At 36.4% G+C, this 19,829-nt stretch overlaps 2 protein-coding genes across 4 annotated transcripts in view; one reads left to right on the top strand and one right to left on the bottom strand.

Moving 5' to 3' along the window:
- The window catches only part of OSGEPL1 (O-sialoglycoprotein endopeptidase like 1), a 30,189-nt gene extending 27,936 nt beyond the window's left edge, over positions 1 to 2,253 (top strand). For 2 of the 3 annotated variants that reach the window (XM_043577293.1, XM_043577295.1), the window contains exon 8: positions 2,000 to 2,253. The gene's annotated coding sequence lies outside the window, so the exon portion shown is untranslated. The remainder of the gene's footprint in view (positions 1 to 1,999) is intronic. The other variant, XM_043577294.1, reaches the window with a different exon arrangement.
- ANKAR (ankyrin and armadillo repeat containing) overlaps positions 1 to 19,829 on the bottom strand; it is a 73,380-nt gene that overhangs the window by 16,821 nt on the left and 36,730 nt on the right. Inside the window, 6 exon segments of the mRNA XM_043577302.1 lie at positions 1,718 to 1,824; positions 7,352 to 7,513; positions 7,598 to 7,751; positions 7,921 to 8,162; positions 14,258 to 14,426; positions 18,995 to 19,236. Coding sequence (XP_043433237.1) covers positions 1,718 to 1,824; positions 7,352 to 7,513; positions 7,598 to 7,751; positions 7,921 to 8,162; positions 14,258 to 14,426; positions 18,995 to 19,236 — 1,076 coding nt within the window.

The raw sequence follows: 19,829 nt of genomic DNA, 5'->3' as shown, positions 1-19,829 counted from the left end.
TGGAAGGCCTATCAATTAAGGAAAAAATTCCCAAGACTGGGAAGTAGTCCTGAAGAATAGTTTTGCTTTAGTTCCAGGGTCATTTAATTCACATTCTGAAGCCTTTTAGGAGGATGTAAATGAACTTTGTTTATTTTCGGGACTCAAGTTTTTTAAGATTACAGTATGCACTTCTATGAAAAATGTTATGAATTTGAACAGCATGCTTATTATTTCAAAAGTATTTTGTTTACTATAGCATCTTATTTGAAGAAAAGTATTGAAATGTATTGATGTTATGTTTTTAACAAGTTGAAGAACTCATTGAAAGCATATACTGAAATATGGATGGACACAATAAAAGTAAACTGTTTAAAACATGAAAATGCACGTTTTAAAATAAAAATGTATTTTTATGTGGCAAATTCCATGGTCTTATGAAATTTATTTGTACTTTGAAAGTCAGTGTAGTTTTTCATATAATTCAAGCCAAAAAATTGCAAGAATATGCTCCTTCCTTCTGTTTCCCTAATCAACTCCTATAATAGAATAATCTCTTTCATAACCAGAAAAGCTGCATAACTTCTAACATCTTTTCTGATAACACATTCCTTAAAAGAAATAATTCTGTATTTGCTTACATATTTCTGTTGTCTCATTTCCAGCAGAACTCATACCTAATTTTGAAGAGAAAATGTATTTTTTGTTGTTATAATTTCCTGCCTGGCCAACTCTAGATGTCATAAATCTCCAAAGGATTTGAATATATGCGAATGTCATTTTATTAAAGGCAGTTCAGGGGCACCTGGGTGGCGCAGTCGGTTAAGCGTCAGACTTCAGCCAGGTCACGATCTTGCGGTCCGTGAGTTTGAGCCCTGCCTCAGGCTCTGGGCTGATGGCTCAGAGCCTGGAGCCTGTTTCCAATTCTGTGTCTCCCTCTCTGTCTGCCCCTCCCCCGTTCATGCTCTGTCTCTCTCTGTCCCAAAAATAAATAAACATTGAAAAAAAAAATTTTTAAGGCAGTTCACTAGAAGTAAATAGAAGAGTGAATGACTCTTTTTTTTTTTTTTTTAATTTTTTTTTTTCAACATTTATTTATTTTTGGGACAGAGAGAGACAGAGCATGAACGGGGGAGGGGCAGAGAGAGAGGGAGACACAGAATCGGAAACAGGCTCCAGGCTCTGAGCCATCAGCCCAGAGCCTGACGCTGGGCTCGAACTCACGGACCACGAGATCGTGACCTGGCTGAAGTCGGACGCTTAACCGACTGCGCCACCCAGGCGCCCCGAAGAGTGAATGACTCTTAAAAAACTTGTAAGATATTTGTAATGTCCACGTTGGTAGAGGTAGGGCTGTTTTGATGGTTGACATTGACAGGAATCACTTAAATTTGAGAATTTTTGCTACATAAATCACATATCCTCATTATCCCCACCCAGTTTTAGCAATCAATATCTGAGGAAGTAGGGAAGAAATTCTGTGAATAACCAAATATCTGAGGAATAAAATTTTGATGAGTAAGGACACAAGACTTAATTATTTGAAAATTTAATATTTTAATAAAATTTATCTTTACTACTATATTTATAAAGCAACTCTTTTATTTTAAACTTTTAGGATAGGTTACATTTTTCTGGTATACTTGTGAACTTGCATGAAGATACAGTTTATTCTCAGAAAGTCATATTTCTGTTAATTTTTACTGTATCAGAAAAAATATTAAAAACATTTATATACCTTAATGTTAGGAGAAGGGTGATTTCTCAGTAAATGAATAAGTACTGGAAAGGCATTTTCCTCTACAACAAATTGTTGACTGATTGGATTACTTGTATGGGCAACACCTATAAGAACATACATGTCAATAAGATAATATTTCTTTCTATCTTAGAAATGGTAAAGTCAAAAATAGCTTGGTGTATTTGGCTGATAAAGTGTTCTAGCATAATATGGTTAATAAGTTACAAAAGGAAATGCTGTGTCAACACTATTTTACCTGAATTAATTTTTTTTTTTAAGTAGGCACCACACCCTGCATGGAGCCCAATGTGGGACTCAGACTTATAACCCTGAGATCAAGACCTGAGCTGAGATCAAGAGTTGGATGCTTAATGGACTGAGCCACCCAGGTGCCCCCTGAATTAATTTTTTAAAAGGCAGAATGAATAAACATGGAAAAATTACTATTAGAAGTGTGGATGTTTTTCTAATAGTCACAAAACAAAGAAATAAGAATGCTAGACTATCAAGGAATAAGAGTATAATAGCTATCACTTTTTGAAGATTTTTATTTGCAAAGTACTTTACAGGTGCTATTGTATTCCATAAAAAATTATTTTTATAAAAATGACTGGAGTAAATCACCTGGTTAAAAATTCTAGATTCCTTAAATACACATACTAAAAAGATAACCTTACTGTCTCCTTTTATAACATAATACTTTAAATTGTAGGCCTAATTTCAATTTAAAAGTCATCTCTGTCTAGTGAACATGTATAAATAATTGTAATTCTTTTATTTTGCCTTCAAAAATCACAACACATACACTGAGGGTTTATATACTTAAATATAAATACAAGATCAGACCTATCTCTGAACAATGAAGGAAGTCACCTACTTAATATCATCTGGGGAAGTTTGAAGGAACTGCAGGTAATAGAAAGAGCAAAGAACATGTTTGTTTCCTTGTCCCTAGTCCCCCACTGACCATCTAGGAATATACACAGACACTGATTACATGAATATTCTTCCTTCCTTCCTTCCTTCCTTCCTTCCTTCCTTCCTTCCTCCCTCTCTCCCTCCCTCCCTCCCTCCCTCCCTCACTGTCTGTCTTTCTTTCTTTCTTTCTTTCTCTCTCTCTCTCTCTCTCTCTCTCTCTCTCTCTCTTTCTTTCTTTCTTTTAGAGAGACAGAGCCCACTTGTGAGCAGAGTAGGGGGAAGGTAGAGGGAGGGAAAGAGGGTGAGAGAGAGAGAGAATCTTAAGCAGATTTCCCACCCAGCATGGCGCCTGATGCAGGGCTTGATCACATAACCCTGAGATCATGACCTGAGCCGAAACCAAGAGTCAGACACTTAACTGACTTAGCCACCCAGGGGCCCCACATGAATATTCTTGATTCAGCTGACAGATATTGAATGCCTAATGTACCAGGAATTGAGGTAGGAATTAGGACTAAAAAGAGAAATTAGAATGTCTGCCCCCAAGGAGTTTATAGGGGAAGCAACTATATATATGCGGTAAGTGCTTTAACAGAGGTATAGAAAAATACACTGGAATCAAGAAAGGGATTGCTCACTTTCTAGTAGGTGGAAAAGGAGTAAGCAGGGAGATTTCCCAGGGTTAAGGTGCTGTAGGTAGGTCCCCTCAGAATGAATAGCTTTAATAATAATGATTATGATAAGATGATGGTGGTGTGAAAAGAAGAATACCCTCAAATCTTTGAATTTTCACATGTTAATAATGAGATGAAACTCCATTAGGTTGGGAAAAGAACCACTATAAGAAGTAAGCTGAACAATTCTCACAGCTCACACAGGGCTAAGAATGGTTTGTGCTCTATGGCCAGAGTTCAGATACGTCATAACTCAAGGGATTATACAAGGAATTGAGTCCTTGGAACTATATCATCCTAATGGTGGAGTTAAGTTAGTTCCAAAGTAAAGGCTACTCTAGACTTGTGCTAACAAAGCTTGAAAGCTAGCTGAAAAAGGATCAAACTGATCCCAAGTAAGATAATCACATGCCAGAACAGAACCTAACTGTTTACAGGAAGACCATAAAATCCAGCATCTATCAGTTTACAACTCACAATGTCCAGTATTCAATCAAAGTTTATTATGCATGATTTAAAAATAATACCTAAGATAAAATGTGTACAAAAGCTGTGTATTGGAAACTAGGAATCATTGCTGATATATATTAAAGAAGACCTATGCAAGTAGAGAGATACGCTGTGTTTATGGATTGGGAGACTTTGAAACAACTTTGAAAAAGAATAGCAAAGTTGAAGGACTTATACTTCCTGCTTTCCAGATTTACTGTAAACTTCCAATAATTAAGACAGTGAGTGAGTATAGCATAAAGATAGACAAATATGTAAATAGAATGGAATAAAAAGTCCAGAAATAGACCCACAAAAATTCAGTGGAGGAAAAGATAATCTTTTCAATAAATGGGCTAAAGCAATTGGATAGCCATATGCAAAAAAAAAAATAGTAAATGTCAGCCATATGCAAAAATTAACTTATACGGATCATACATCTAAACATAGAGGAAAACAGAAAGCCTTTATGATCTTGAGTTTGGCAGAGGTTTCTTAGAACACAAAACTTATGAACTAAAAAATTTTAAATATCAATAAACTGGACTTAATCAAAATTAAAAACTTTTGCTCTTCAAAGGACCCTGTTACAGGGGCACCTGTGTGACTCAGTTGGTTAAGCGTCTGATTTCAGCTCAGGTAATGATCTCGCAGTTCATGAGTTTGAGCCCTTGCTTCAGGCTCTCTGCTGTTAGTGCTGTCAGTGCAGAGCCTGCTTCTGATCCTCTGTCTCCCTTGCTCTCTGCCCTTCCCCCATCTCACATATGCTCTTTCTCTCTCTCTCTCAAAAATAAACATTAAAAAAAATAAAAAAATAAAAAGACCCTGTCCCAAAAATAGAAGGACCCACCCAGACTGGGAAAAATATATGCTAAACCTACATCTAACAGAGGATTTGTATCTAGAATATATAAGGAATGCTTACAACTCAATAAGACATCACAATTTTTAAAATGGGCAAGATATCTGAACAGACACTTTACCAAAAAGGATATACAAATGGCAAATGAGCACATGAAAAGATGTTCTGCATCACTAATCAGGGAAATGCAAGTTAAAACCGCAATGAGATTTACTGCACACCCACTAAGTACAATGGCTAAAATTCTAATACTAAGTGATGGCGAGTATGTGAAGCTCCTGGATTCTCACACACTGCTAGGAGGAATGCAAAGTTAAAACACAATGTTGAAAAACCATCTGGCAGTTTCTCTAAAAGTTAAACAAACACCTCCCATATGATCCAGCAATCCTACTTTTAGGTGTTTACCCCCCAAAAATGAAAATATTTGTGTCTGTACAAAAACTTATACACAAATGTTCATAGCAGTTTTATTTACAATAGCAAGAAACTGTAAACAATCTAAATGTCCATCAGAGGCTGCATGGATAAACAAATCACAGAATATCCATTTGTATTAATCAGGATTTTCCAGAAAAATAGAACCAACAAGATATGTATGTAGGTAGGTAGGTAGGTAGGTAATAAGTATGTATATCATAAGGCATAAAATTATCCATCATACCATACAATGGAATACTACTCAGCATTATAAAAGTGAACTATTGGTATACAAAATAATATGCATAAATATCAAAATAACTGTTGAGTGAAAGAAGCAAGAAAAAAAGTATACCTGTATATCCATCTACATAAAATTCTAGAAAATACAAACTAATCTATAATGATAGAAAACAGATCAGTGGTTCTCTGGGAATGGGAGTATAAAGAGGGAGGGATTACAAAGGCACACAATGAAACCATTGGGGGTGATGGTTATGTTCATTTATTTGATTGTGGTGATGGATATACAGCTGAAAGCATATGTCAAAATTCATCAAATTGTACAGTTTAATGTATTTTTAAAGTTTATTTATTTATTTTGAGACAGAGAGCATGCACAGGGGAAGGGCAGAGAGAGGGAAAAAGAGAGAATCCTAAGCAGTCTCTGTGCTGACAGCACAGAGCCTGATGTGGGACTCAATCTCACAAATTGTGAGATCATGACCTGAGTCAAAATTAAGAGTCAGACGCTTAACTAACTGAGCCACCCAGACACCCCCAGTTGAATGTATTTTTATATTTTATGCTATTATATATTTTATTTAAATATTTTATTGTATGTAAATTATGTCAATATTTAAACACCCACATTTAAATTTTTCTAGAAGTAGGAAAATATGGTCCATAATCAAGAAAAAAAATCAACCAATAGAAAGAGACCCAGAGATGATATAGATGCTAGAACTAGTTACAGAGAAGTTAAAACAGCCATTTTAAATATATTACATATGTTCAAGACCATAGAAGAAAACATGAACATGATAAGGAAGAAAAAAGAAGGTGTGTGTGTGTGTATAACCAGTCTAAACTAGTAAATTTGAAATGAGTTTTCTTCTGTAGTTCTACTGGAGAATCCTTTGTCTATGGCAAATGTAGACAGCTTTGAAGTGAACTAATGAGAAGCAATTGCACATGCGCGCACACACACAAGGTATCTTTGTATATATGTTATCATCTATTAAAATTTTAGAAAGATCTATAATGTATACCAGAGGTTTGGACTGAAAAAAGGCACATTATTTTGTCTGACTGATTGCCTTGGAGTTTAATGAATTTCTGCAAGGTAGTTTTTTCAAGTGAGGAGAAACAAATCTTTTTGGAACCAATTCCTACATTCTTCATTCAGCTAGACTATTTTTTGAGGAAATATAATCAACTAGAAAAAAAAGGGGGCTTTTTTCTTATCTATAAGAAACAGTCTACAGTCAGCCCCACACATTCATGAAGGTCAGCAAAGAACCCAAATTTTTTATTTTTGGTTGATCAACCACTGACAGCACTTTTACAAATATTCCAAAAGGTTAACTCCTTTGCAATGAAAGGAACTAGACCTACTGGCCACTTTATAAAGAAAGAATCATTATAAGGGGCGCGTGGGTGGCGCAGTCGGTTGAGCGTCCGACTTCAGCCAGGTCACGATCTCGCGGTCGGTGAGTTCGAGCCCCGCGTCAGGCTCTGGGCTGATGGCTCGGAGCCTGGAGCCTGTTTCCGATTCTGTGTCTCCCTCTCTCTCTGCCCCTCCCCCGTTCATGCTCTGTCTCTCTCTGTCCCAAAAATAAATAAATGTTGAAAAAAAAAATTTTTTTTTAAAAAATAAAAAATAAAAAAAAAAAGAAAGAATCATTATGGAAAAAGACTGGAATTGAAAAATGTGCCCCAATGTTAAAAATCCGTATAAAACATACAGTTCTTGAGATTCAAAAGAAGAAATATTTTTCTCTTACACTCAAAAAAAAAAAAATGAGATTCTTTTAACTGAAAATAGCCAAGGATCATTGTCCTCATTACCCTTTATGACCAGAGTTAAAGGGAAAAATGGATATAAAATTATTAATTATACCACTTTTACTCATTAAGGTCTTGGAGAAATAAAAAAAATGGTAATCCTTGAATACATTAAATATGATTTAGGGCTCTATCAATGGGAACAGAGAGGAAGGGAAGAATCTTATTGATATTTTAAAAATTGAGGAAATAATTACAAACCAATACAAATGGACCCCACTGCTCTGATGACACTCAGAAGTGTGCCTTCAGCTATTTTATTGATCCTTAGTAAGCGAACCAATGGTGCAATTCCATTTCCTTCACATATTTGATTTTGATGCATCCTGCTGTCCTTACTTAGAGCTATGACTGCTTCACCTCCTGGTAAAGAAAAGCAAGAAACATGTCCAACACTTCAGTGTGCTGCTTTACATTGTGCAAATGGATGCATAGAAAAGAACTCACCAACATACTGCATTTTAGCTGATGGTGACAAAAGCATATTTATTATAAAGTTGTATCCAATCTGTTCTGCCATATACTTCTGTTGTTTCAGGGTTTGTCCTGCCAAGGCCCAAAGGGCTACAGCTCCTTGTTCCTTAACATCTATTTGAAATGCCTATTAAAAAAATATATTCCATTCTTTCAATGAGCATCGATTGAACACTGTAGGAATTTTTTATAAAATGTTTATTCTAGAATTGGTTTTAGTTTTCTTTTCACTTCACAAAATTCAATATTGAATACTTTGTCTAAGAAAAATGACAAGTAATCATAAAAATTCCTACCTTGAGGAGTTCTAAAAGATATTTACTTAATGATTTTTCCAGAAATTCTCTCTGTATACATGGGTTGTAACTCGCCAGTGATTCCACAGCCATTGCACCCTTCACTTGGACACTAAGGTGTTTCCGCTTAAAAAGGGCCACCAGAGGAGGGATGGCTCCCTCTGAAGCCATAGCGTTCTGAACTTCCCTGTTGTCACGTGCCACCTCAGCAATCGTTGCAGAAGATACAGCCTTCAACACATCTTCAAATCAATCCAAGGAACAGTTAAATAAATCTTTTAAAAATATTTTAAAAATGCAACTTATCATTGGATTCTCATATTATAGAATCAAACTTATAGAGTGTGTAAAAATTTAGAAAATAAAGAAAAATAGAAATAAAACCACCCTGATTCTCACCACCCAAACACAAATATTTTGTTTATCTCATTAACTTTTATTTTTTTTTAAAAAAGCCTACTTATTTGTTCTGAGAGAGAGAGAGAGAGAGCAGGGGAGGGGCAGAGAGAGAGAAAAGTCCAAGCAGGCTCTGTGCTAAGAGCACAGAGCCTGATATGGGGATCGAACTCACAAACCCTGAGATCATGACCTGAGCAGAGTTCAAGAGTTGGACGCTTAACCAACTGAGCCACCCAGGTGCCCTATTCTCATTCACTTTTTAAGTGAAAAGACATATTTAAATAATTTTCTGGACGTATTTTATATAGTTGTACTATAAGCACAATACCCTGCATTTGAATTTACAAGTAAAACATTTTCCCATTTTTTATGAACATCATTGTCTCCCAAATATTCATTAATGAATGTATTACATTTCCTTAGCCATTCACATTTTTTTAAGTTTATTTATTTATTTTGAGAGAGAACAAGTGTGAATGGGAGAGGGGCAGAGGGAAAGGAAGAGAGACAATCCCAAGCAGGCTCATGACTGATAGCACATGGCTCAGTCTTATGAACCATGAACCAAAATCAAGAGCCGGACACCTAACTGACTGAGCCACACTGAGTGGTAGGAAAACCTCACATTAAAAAAAAAAAAAAATACATGGTGTTTCCAACTTTTCACTGTTTTAAACAATGTTTAGGAGAAATGTTGGCACATAAGGTATTTTTCCTTCCTGTTTCTTCCCTTAGTATAGTGTCCCAGGAATTCCTGGAGTAATTTAATATATCACATTAAATTACTTTCCAAAATTGACCATTGCATCTTAGCCTTTCATAATCAGAGTATGAGTGTTTCAATGTTGCTGTATCTTTTTAAATATAGATATTATCATTAAGAATAAATAACATAAATTTAGCTAATTTGATAGGCAAAAAAGTGTATCTCCTATTTCATATTTTTGGTTACTGGTGAGACTACACAATTTCATATATGCTTTTTAACCAGTTGTACTTGTTCTCTTTAAAACTTACAGGAAAGTTTCAAGAATAAATCTGAGAACTCTCTCAAGATTTAGCAACAATTGATAGACATCCATCATTTTTTTTAACTTTTTTTTTTACTTTCTGTCACAGTATGATGTTTCAGACTCACAGATTCCTGCTCTGCCCTACCCCTGAAATAAACCATTTTTCCAAGAAGTTCTGGTTCCTTTTAATTAGGAATGGTACTTAGAAATCAAGATTTGAGTACTAGATATGTTCATTGCTACTTAAGTATCATTTCTTCTAGACTCCTACTAGACAAGATTAGGAAAATGTATGTATTTCCAACGTTCCAATTCCAATCCAACCTCACAGGATTCTTTATTGCCTTCCTACATTCTTACAGTTCTTTTCACAGTGAGAACCCAAAACTATCAACATATTTATTCACATGTTCATTTCTACAATACTTTTAATACTTTAACAGTTCAGAGCTGTTTCATCCATATCACTATGAAATACAAATCCACTAAGAAGAATTCAAGATATGTTTGCAGTTTTTTTTTTATTCCCCTAGACTGAGGCTATATGGTGAAGTGCTATGTCAAAATTCACTTGTATTCATTTTTTCTTCTTTTAAAATCTTTATGTCATCCATTTGAAATACAGTTGATTCTGTTTGGTTTCAATTTTAGTTTCCCCCTGGTAGCCTTATAGATCCTGTGTGTGTGTGTGTGTGTGTGTGTGTGTGTGTTTTAATATGTAAGACATATGTTTCAAAAAGTCAAAAAATGTACAGAAGTCATTTTTGTATCCAAACAGGCAGACTCAATCCAGCATTTGTTCTTTCATAGACTATTTGGGTTAGTTTTCTCTCTCTAGTAAGCCCTTATTGTTCATATCAATTTATATATATCACTTATATCAAATATACTAACTTTTTGCTATGAATATTTTCATCATTCATTCATCAGTCATTTGTTTTTTCAGCAAATACTTTATTGAGGAGCTACTATATGCCAGGCACTGGGAAACAGTGATGAACCAACATGACAAAAGTTCTTGATCTTGTGGAGTAAGCCAAAAGCCAGAAGTATGAAATAGCAATAGGTTCCATACTGCTTTAGAGTAAAATAAGACAGGAAGGGAGTGATAGGAAGATCATTTCCCTTTGGAGTTGGAAGGTTAGAAGGACTTATAGACTATGATAGAAAGTTGAACTTTATCCTAGGTGACAAAGAGCTAGGGAATGACTTAAAGGAAAGTAAAGAGGGACAGGTGGCTCAGTCAGTCAGTTAAGTGTCAGACTCTTGGTTTCAGCTCAGCTCATGATCTTACAGTTTCATGAGTTCAAGCCCCATATCAGGCTCTGTGCTGATGATGTGGAGCCTGCTTAGGATTCTCTGTGTTCCTCTCTCTCTCTGCCCCTCCCCTACTCATGCTGTCTCTCAAAATAAATAAATAAACTTTAAAAAAATAAAGGAGGGAAAAGATATGATCAATTTGCATTTTACATACATCACTCTAGTAACACTTGGAATGTTGTTAAGCCCAATAGGTTAATAAAATTAAGAGAATGTGGGGGGATCATTCTTTCTCTTACCCCTTACTGCTATGCCAGTTCAAAAAGTGGAAATTACTTCTCTCACATCCCACTCAGGCATGTTACTCATTTCCCCCATAAAAGGAATAGTGAGTTACATAATTTCTTAATTTGGAAAATGAGTCATTGCAAATGCATACCTTGGGTTCTTTTGGGCACTGTTTTTATTTGTTTGCTATTTTCTCAGCAAGCAATAAGGCTGAAGTTTTGATCTCTATTTGATTCCTGTGTTTATTATCAATTCTTCTAAAGGAAGAAGGGCTGTCTTAGCTCCTCAATAATCCAAACTAGCTCTAAAGCTCAGAGAGGTCAGGGATTTGGATACAGGACTAGAAAGAATAGATTCTAACCATAACAAAATTCTGAAGAGTAAATAGAATTGCTTGAGAGAATGTGCTGTGTGAAAAAAGAAAAGAAAAAAGAAAAGGAAAGGAAAAGGAAAAGCAGCAAACCAAGAACAGATGCCCAAGGAACTCCCAACTTTAACAGTTAGGTGCAAGAAGAGGTGCCTGGGTGGCTCGTTAAGTGTCCGACTTTGGCTCAAGTCATGATCTCATGAATTCGTGGGTTCAAGCCCCCCGTCTGGCTCTGTGCTGACAGCTTGGAGCCTGGAGCCTGCTTCAGATTCTCTGTCTCCCTCTCTCTCTGCCCCACCCCCCCACCCCCGCTCGTGCTCTGTCTCCCTCAAAAATAATAAGTAAACATTTTAAAAATGTTTAAAAAAAAAAAGAGGTGCAAGAAGCTTAATGGTAGAGACAATCTTTATCTAAAACTCTTGCAAACAGAATTCCGAAATTTTCAGATTTTAGAAGATAATGAGTGCATATATTATGTATTACATAACATCCGGGAGAGTCTGGAGAAAACATTTCTGCAGTGAAATGTGTGAATAATCATTCTAAGAAGGATGAGGTGTTCTTTAAGTTTTGCTCAGATAGTTGGCAGTTGAAAAGTATTTTGTATACTTTCTGTTACATATTTCAATTGCCATGGTGGCCTCATGACACAGAACAGGAAAACTGTGTGCCACAGAAAAGATGAAATCTGACACATTGTAGGAATGAGAATATGCATGCAGGCACACACATATGTGGAAGAGTGTGAAATAAGCAGCTAAAGATGGGTGAAGCAAAGGCTTAAAACAAACCAAACTCAGCAAAGGTTGAGGAACTCCTGGAGGTAGGGGTCAAGACTAAGGAGATGTTAATGAATCCATAGTCTCAAGAAACTGCATGTGACTCTGCTTTGGGGCCATTTTACTTTTTTTTTTTTATATAAATTTTTTTTTCAACATTTATTTATTTTGGGGACAGAGAGAGACAGCATGAACGGGGGAGGGGCAGAGAGAGAGGGAGACACAGATACTGAAACAGGCTCCAGGCTCTGAGCCATCAGCCCAGAGCCTGATGCAGGGCTCGAACTCCCGGACCGCGAGATCGTGACCTGGCTGAAGTCGGACGCTTAACCGACTGCGCCACCCAGGCGCCCCAGCCATTTTACTTTAATGCATGAGATCTTAGAGTGGTTAAGAATGTTTAAGAGGATATTGGAATTAACAAAATTCCTCTGTGATCTCCTACAACTTACCAAACCAGCTAACAGTCAGGAGAATTACTTGTTGAAACACTGAAATTATAAATGAAGTACTTATAAACAAAGAGAAAAAAATAATTTCCTTTTTTTTCCCAAAAATTATCTTCCTTGGAATGAGGAGATAATATAGATTATAGTGTAGGATGAATTACTTTCATTTAGATAAAGCAAGAGCACCAAAAGAAACAATTTCAACAATTTATTTCTATAGGTTTCTTTCATGAATGTATTTATTATTCATTCAAATTCTCTCTACAGTTTGTGCTTTGTTCTAGCATCTGGGGTTGGGAAGATGAAAAAGGATAGGGAAAAAGTAGTCCCTGTATTTAAATTTTAGGTGATAAAACAAAGAATAAACTAAAGAGTAATTATAAACAAGTAGAAATTCTATGGCTAAAATATGCATAAAAGCTGGCTCTCTTTAATGCTATTCTTTTTTAAATTGAAGTATAATTGACATACCATGTTATATTAGTTGCAGATGTACAACATAGTGCATAGTGATTGGATGATTCTATGCATAATCTCTAATGCTATTCTTAAAAATGATAAAGTAGAGCATAGTTACTGATGGAGGGCAAGCTGATGACCTTAGGAATTTGTGATGAAGGGAAAGGACTTTCAAATGATTTCCCTATATGAGAGAGGTTCTTAGAAGATGATAATTCCTTAACTTTGAAGCTCTAAAGTAAAAGAAAGTCTTCTGCAACAACCCCTTTATCCATAACCTTGTATTACATATCAACCAATGTATTTTTTTTTCTGTATTTACTCCTAGAGAACTAGACCAGAAAGATGATAAACTAAGCAGGAAGACAAACGGGCAAGCTTGGCAGACAGTCTCTCCTTTGCTGTCCTGTCCGCCACTCCTTTATGGTGTATTCAATAAACTTTTTTTAAAAGAGCTTTTTAAAGTTTATTTATTTTGAGAGAGACAGAGAGAGAGACACAGAGAGAGAGCAAGTGGGGAAGTGGCAGAGAGAGAGGGAGAGACAGAATCCCAAGCAGGCTCGGCACTGTCCGCACAGAGCCCCATGTGGGGCTCAAACTCACACACTGCGATTATGACCTGAGCCGAGATCAAGAGTCAGATGCTTAACCAGCTAAGCCACCCAGGCTCCCCAATAAGCTCTATTTCCTTTTTTAAAAAAAGGACAAGCTTTTCCCCAATTTTTATCCCCTCAAATTTGGGGAAAACCATGGATTTGAAGCTTACCCTGTTATGTGTATGCTCACTGGGATGAGATAATACTTATGGAACCTAAGAGATCATTTGCAGTACCTGCAAGAGTACCTGCAGTACATCATAGCCTGTGATGTTCTTAGAACTGATATGTACTTCAGAGTCTGATAATTAGCTTAAAGACGTGATGACTTTGAATTTTGATACCAATATCTCACAGAAAACCTGAAGTTTTTGTTGTAACTTATAAAACGTTCCAATGATCAATATATGTATTATTCATACAAGGAGTCATCTACTCAAGTCCCTGGGCATATTAACTGCATGATTTTCATTATTTATGCCAGTATTTCCATTTATAGAGAAATCCAGTTAAACTTTTTTTTTAATAAAAACTATACCTTTGAGAGTCAATTCCTTTTATAAATTGGTGTTTGAATTTGAGTGTTTGAGATGTTTAGTTTATATTATATATGTCTAGATGCACTCTAAGATAACAGGACATGTCTTCATATAAGGCAAGTCCAACCTGTATTTGCTTCACTCAGTATATCCAGCCACTTAAAAATAATATAGAAATCGAGGCTCACCTGAATCTGAACTCAGAAATGTGATAAGATATTGGATGCCTTTATGGTCTCTCACTGCTCTTTGATTTTGTTCATTTCCCATACATAATACCCGTATACAATTCATTACATTTACTAGCACATTTTCTGTGTTTAACTTCAAGAGACTTATCAGAGCTGGGATTCCATTCTAAAGATAAGGAAATAAAAAATTAATTACAATAGAATTATTTAAGATTTATGCAATCTTTATTTAAAAATGTAAGTCTAAGGGCGCCTGGGTGGCGCAGTCGGTTAAGCGTCCGACTTCAGCCAGGTCACGATCTCGCGGTCTGGGAGTTGGAGCCCCGCGTCAGGCTCTGGGCTGATGGCTCAGAGCCTGGAGCCTGTTTCCGATTCTGTGTCTCCCTCTCTCTCTGCCCCTCCCCCGTTCATGCTCTGTCTCTCGCTGTCCCAAAAATAAATAAACGTTGAAAAAAAAATTTTTTTTAAATGTAAGTCTATAATCTTTCTTGCTATAAATATCTGCTTACATAGGAGAGAATGGTTGCCCATAAACAAATGTCTCTACTGGCATGTCACATTAAATGACAGTTAACTCTGAGCATAAAATAGTCTCCTTTACAGCAAAATAAGTTAAGGCTACAAGTTCACTGTAACATTTAATAAATGTCTAAAAAGTAAAGCAATTGAGTAAAATCAATTAAATACACGGCCAATTTGGAAATATTTGCCATTGCAAACACCGTACTGGTAATTGGTAATTATATTTGTGCAACACAAAATATTTTTAAATATAAATTCCTAATTTTAAATGGAGTAAAGGTGGCATTTCTCTCTACTAACAGAAATAATGCAAGAATACTAAGGAAGATAAACAGAAATGTAACCTCATTTTCAATAAAGTTAGGAGACATCTGTAATATTGAGCCACAATAAGTTTGTGTGAATTACCAGCAAGAATTAGAGAGATCTCCCATGGCCACTGTCCATAGGAAATGCTGGCAGACCACAGTTGTCCAAAATGAGTGCCTTTACCTTGAGGGGCAGAAAAAGAAATACACAATTCCCTGTCTGAAATAATAGGAATGGGTATATACAGGATGGAAGCAGGCTCTTTCCTGGGTCAATTTGGCATAATGTTTCAAAAATGAAGGAAGGCAAGGATTGACAAGGAATCATACTGACAAGATATGTTTGGAAGAAGTAGACTCTCGGTGAGGTAAAAAGGAAGAGATGGATTCCGCATTGTGGAGGAAATAGAATCTTACATTGTGAGGTACTATGCACCAGTCTCTGTTGGCTTAGGGAAAAGTAACACTGAAAGAACCCATGCGTACAACTCTGTGGCATAAGTCATATGCTTGCTAGCCTAGAACTGGACCCTTTCCCACATATACTTCCTGCAAGTAGCAGGACGAGAAAGAACTTACCTAATTCAAAGATGAGTAATGATCAAAACAGAACTAGAACAGCATCTGTCCAAATATATTTAAGAACAAAAGTAGAAAATTTTACAACAGATGGTTAATGTTCATCAAAAATACATTTCCACAAAAATAGATGAGATTTTAACTTAAAGTGGTACATTATTATCAATGAAAAAAATTAATGAAACAATCACTTCTATAAAACAAGAGTGCACAGGAGATACATCAGAGCTCAGGGAAGATATTTTTGAAATAGGGGAGAAGAAATGAGAGCTGGAAAAGCTCAGGAAAGATGTGGAGAAATATAAAGCCAAATTGTAATCCACACAAAACTAAACAATGCTTAAAAACATAGCAAGGGACAAGGACAGGATTAAGGAAAAAAATGAAATAAAATGAAACAATGAGTGGAAAAGGACGAGAGAAAAAATGATAGCTATGTAAGGCAGGAAAAGGTAATATGCAAATAATTAGTGTTCCCAAAGAGAGCTGGTCGTTTAATTCAGGCAAATAAATGCAATGGTCAGTATTTGACTTTCACCTTACAGTAGCTTTGACACTATTGATCATTCTTTCCTCTTTGAAACACTTTCTTCATTTGGCTGATACAGATTCTTCAGGTTTCCTCCTACCTTGTTGGCCATTCCTTCTTAGTCTCCTTTGAGGTCCCTCCATATCTTTCAACTTTCCCACAGATCCTGGTGAACTTAATTTTCAAAATATAATACAGAATGTAGGGGCAATTGGGTGGCTCAGTTGGTTGGGCGTCCGACTTTGGCTCAAGTCATGATTTCACAGCTCTTGGGTTCAAGCCCCGCATTGGGATCTGTGCTGACAGCCCAGAGCCTGGAGCCTGCTTCAGATTCTGTGTGTGTGTCTCTCTCTCTCTGCCCCTCCCTTGCTCACACTCTGTCTCTCTCTCTCTCTCAAAAATAAATAAACATTAAAAAATATATAATACAGAATGTGATCACTTCTCACCATTTTCACTATTATTACCCTGGTTCAAGACACCTTTATCTGTCATCTGGATTACAATAATAGCTTTGAATTAGTCTTGACACATCCACTCTTGCCCACCTATTTCAATAGAGGGTAGATCTAAATCTCTTCATGGAACTTCCCAGAACAAAATCATTCAATGGCTTAACATACTCAGAGCAAAAGCAAGGTGTCTGACAGTTGCCCCCACAACCGTGATGTGGCCCACCATTACCCAACCCAGCTGAGCATCTCCTGTATCTCTCCCCTCAGCTACTTTTGGTTTCTTGTTGCTCCTTGAACATACCAGGCACATTCCAACTTCCATTAACTTTGCACTTGTTTCCTCAGCCTAGAATACTCTTTCCAGCAGAAAAACATGACACACTTTCTCATCTACTTTAAGTCTGCACTCAAATGCAAATACTTATTGAAGTATTTTTCACCACGCTCCCCTCTCCCCTTTCTCTGTTTTATTGCCCCCCTTACCACTTATTTTCACCTAACATATATGTTTGTTTTATTTGCTTTGCTCATGGTCTTGCTACTCCCAAGTAGAATACAATTTCCATGAAACTGGGGTTTTATTTGTTTTGTTCACTGTTATAACCCCAACATCTAGAATAGAATCTGCCATCTAATAAACTTACAAAAAGTCCTCGTGTGAATGGACTAAAAGAATATTACAGAAAAAAAATACTTAAAGATATGAATTCAGGAAAGCATTCTAAAAATAAAAGAAGATGAATATACATGTTGAAAAGTTATACCAAGTCCCAGGAAATACAGGTAATGAATGTTGACATGTAAATCCTGCACTTTAAAGATAAAAAGAGAAGGAAAACACTGACCACACAATAGATTAAAGTTAAAAAGATAGTAATAACAAACTATGACAGAACTAAGGTTAAACATGTCATGTCAATGAGTATAAATGAGCTCAATACATACACTCAACACAAAGTGAGTGGCAAAGCATAACCTAAATATGCTGATTCAAGGGACACATTTATCTCAATTCTGGGTAATTATTAGATTAACCGGAGATTATAAATTCTAAATAAGTAAAGACTAACTCTAGAGGTGAGTCTGGGTGTCTATATTTCCAATATATTTCCCAAAGATAACAAACCAACCAACAGGAAATGACTCAGAAAAGTTAAAAAGGATGGGCAGAGCCAAATTAAACATGAGAGTGCAAAGGAAACATCACAAACATAATTCTGGACAATATAGGGTTCAGGGAAAAAGTATTACACTCGACAAAAAAGGTACATTCTATGATGCTAAATAATTCAATCCATGGTAAAGAAGCATCTACTAAAGAAAACAATAAGAATAATCTTATAAATATCTCATAAAAGATCTTAAATCAAGCATAAGCAGACACAATATAGTGGGTTTCATTTGAGGAAATGCAGCATGGCAAAGATTGCTCGGTGTTCACAAAAAATAACTTTCTGGTACAGTTGGACTGCATTTTCCAGCCAGGACAGAAATAGCCAAAGTGGTAGCATTTCTTGTAATCCCCTCTCATAAACAAAAAGAAGCAACCACACCCTAGAGCTAAGTAGGCCCTTGCCCTGCCTTCTGTGTTATCTCTGGTGATCATTTCTGTTGAGAAACAGTCCTCCCTGGGCCTCTTGCATTCCTACCCATGTTGGAGCGTATCAAGACTATGCCAGCTCTTTCACCTAGGCCAAGCCTCAGGATTTTTATGTAGCTGGTAACCTTGAAAGGTGTGGTGATAACATTTCCCTTTAGACAAACAACAGGTTTGCTTACTGGTTGCTACCAAAGTGATAGGTTTCTCAGGCTCAAGGTTGTTCAGGTACATGAAAAACCCAATGTGTGGATAGCATCCATTGGGGCCTACTGTGTTGCTTGGGAGAAAGGGAGAGGGGACCCGGATACCTCTGCTGAAGCTCATGTCCTTTGCTGGGCTTGCTCTGGTACTATCTTGTTCTTGTTTACTTTTAGCACTCATGGGATTGTGGCAAGTTTGTTCTTTGCCATCTTCTTTGAGATTGGATTTCTTCCCTGGGAATTTCACCACTGCATAATAAATGGGTATGTACCTTTCTAGCTTCTTTTTTTTTTTTTAATTTTTTTGATGTTTGTTTATTTTTGAGAGACAGAGGGACAGAGCACAGGCAGGGAAGGAGCAGAGAGAGAAGGAGACACAGAACAGAAGCAGGCTGCAGACTCTGAGCTGTCAGCACAGAGCCCGACACAGGGCTGGAACTCACAAACCATGAGATCATGAACTGAGCCAAAGTCAGATGCTTAACCGACTGAGACACCCAGGGAATGTCAGTCAAAACTATATTCTATGAAAAGAACTTACACATGTGGCAATAACATCCTTGTTTTCAAGTTGAGCAATGTCATATAAAATGACAGCACAGCGAGAATGTAGTTCAGGTTCATCAGAAACCAGTAGGTTGATCAGAGCTGGAATGCCTCCCGCCTCTACTATAGCATGCACTATGTTTGCATGTGTTGAGATATTACTCAATAACCCAACTGTTTTGCACTGTAATTTTATTTTGGAACATTTTAATAGATTAATTAAGGCAGGAATGGTACCTGCAATAAAGAAATCAAGAAAAAGCATGAATTATTTGTAACCATTTATAGTTAATTTATCATAAGATTTAAATAATGGCTGTGGTCATCGCCATACGAACAATTAGCAAATAATTCTATAACATGTTTATAAAATTATAATTTGAAACCATATGAATTCACCTGTCTTTCTTTTCCATAATTCAAGCAGCTCTCATGTTCACACGTCTGATTTTCACACAGCACACAAGCCTATTATTTCATGTTGGTAACGCTAAGCCACCTTGGAACCATGGATTTTCAGCTTCAAATGATAGATGAATAAATTCTTTGAGCCACCATATGATACAGTTCAGTTTTGGATATTTCTTTAAATTTGTGTGGCAGCATTTGTACAATTATTTGAGCATTTTATTACATTTTACCTATAGTTTTTACAAGCAACTGAAAAACAAAAAGTGCTGAATCTAGTAAAAAGCAACCTTAGCTTCATTAATTATAATTGGTTCAAGGATGGAAATCACTGGGCATGGTGAAAAAAGAAAATTGGCTTCAGTCGGATGTTTGTTATATCAGTTCACTGTGAAAGAAAAGAGCACACTCCGGAGACACAA

Source organism: Prionailurus bengalensis, chromosome C1 (genome assembly GCF_016509475.1).
Source record: "Prionailurus bengalensis isolate Pbe53 chromosome C1, Fcat_Pben_1.1_paternal_pri, whole genome shotgun sequence".
Classification (NCBI taxonomy): Eukaryota; Metazoa; Chordata; class Mammalia; order Carnivora; family Felidae; genus Prionailurus; species Prionailurus bengalensis.
Note: the sequence above shows the minus strand (reverse complement) of the source record. Positions and strands in the feature narration are given on the sequence as shown.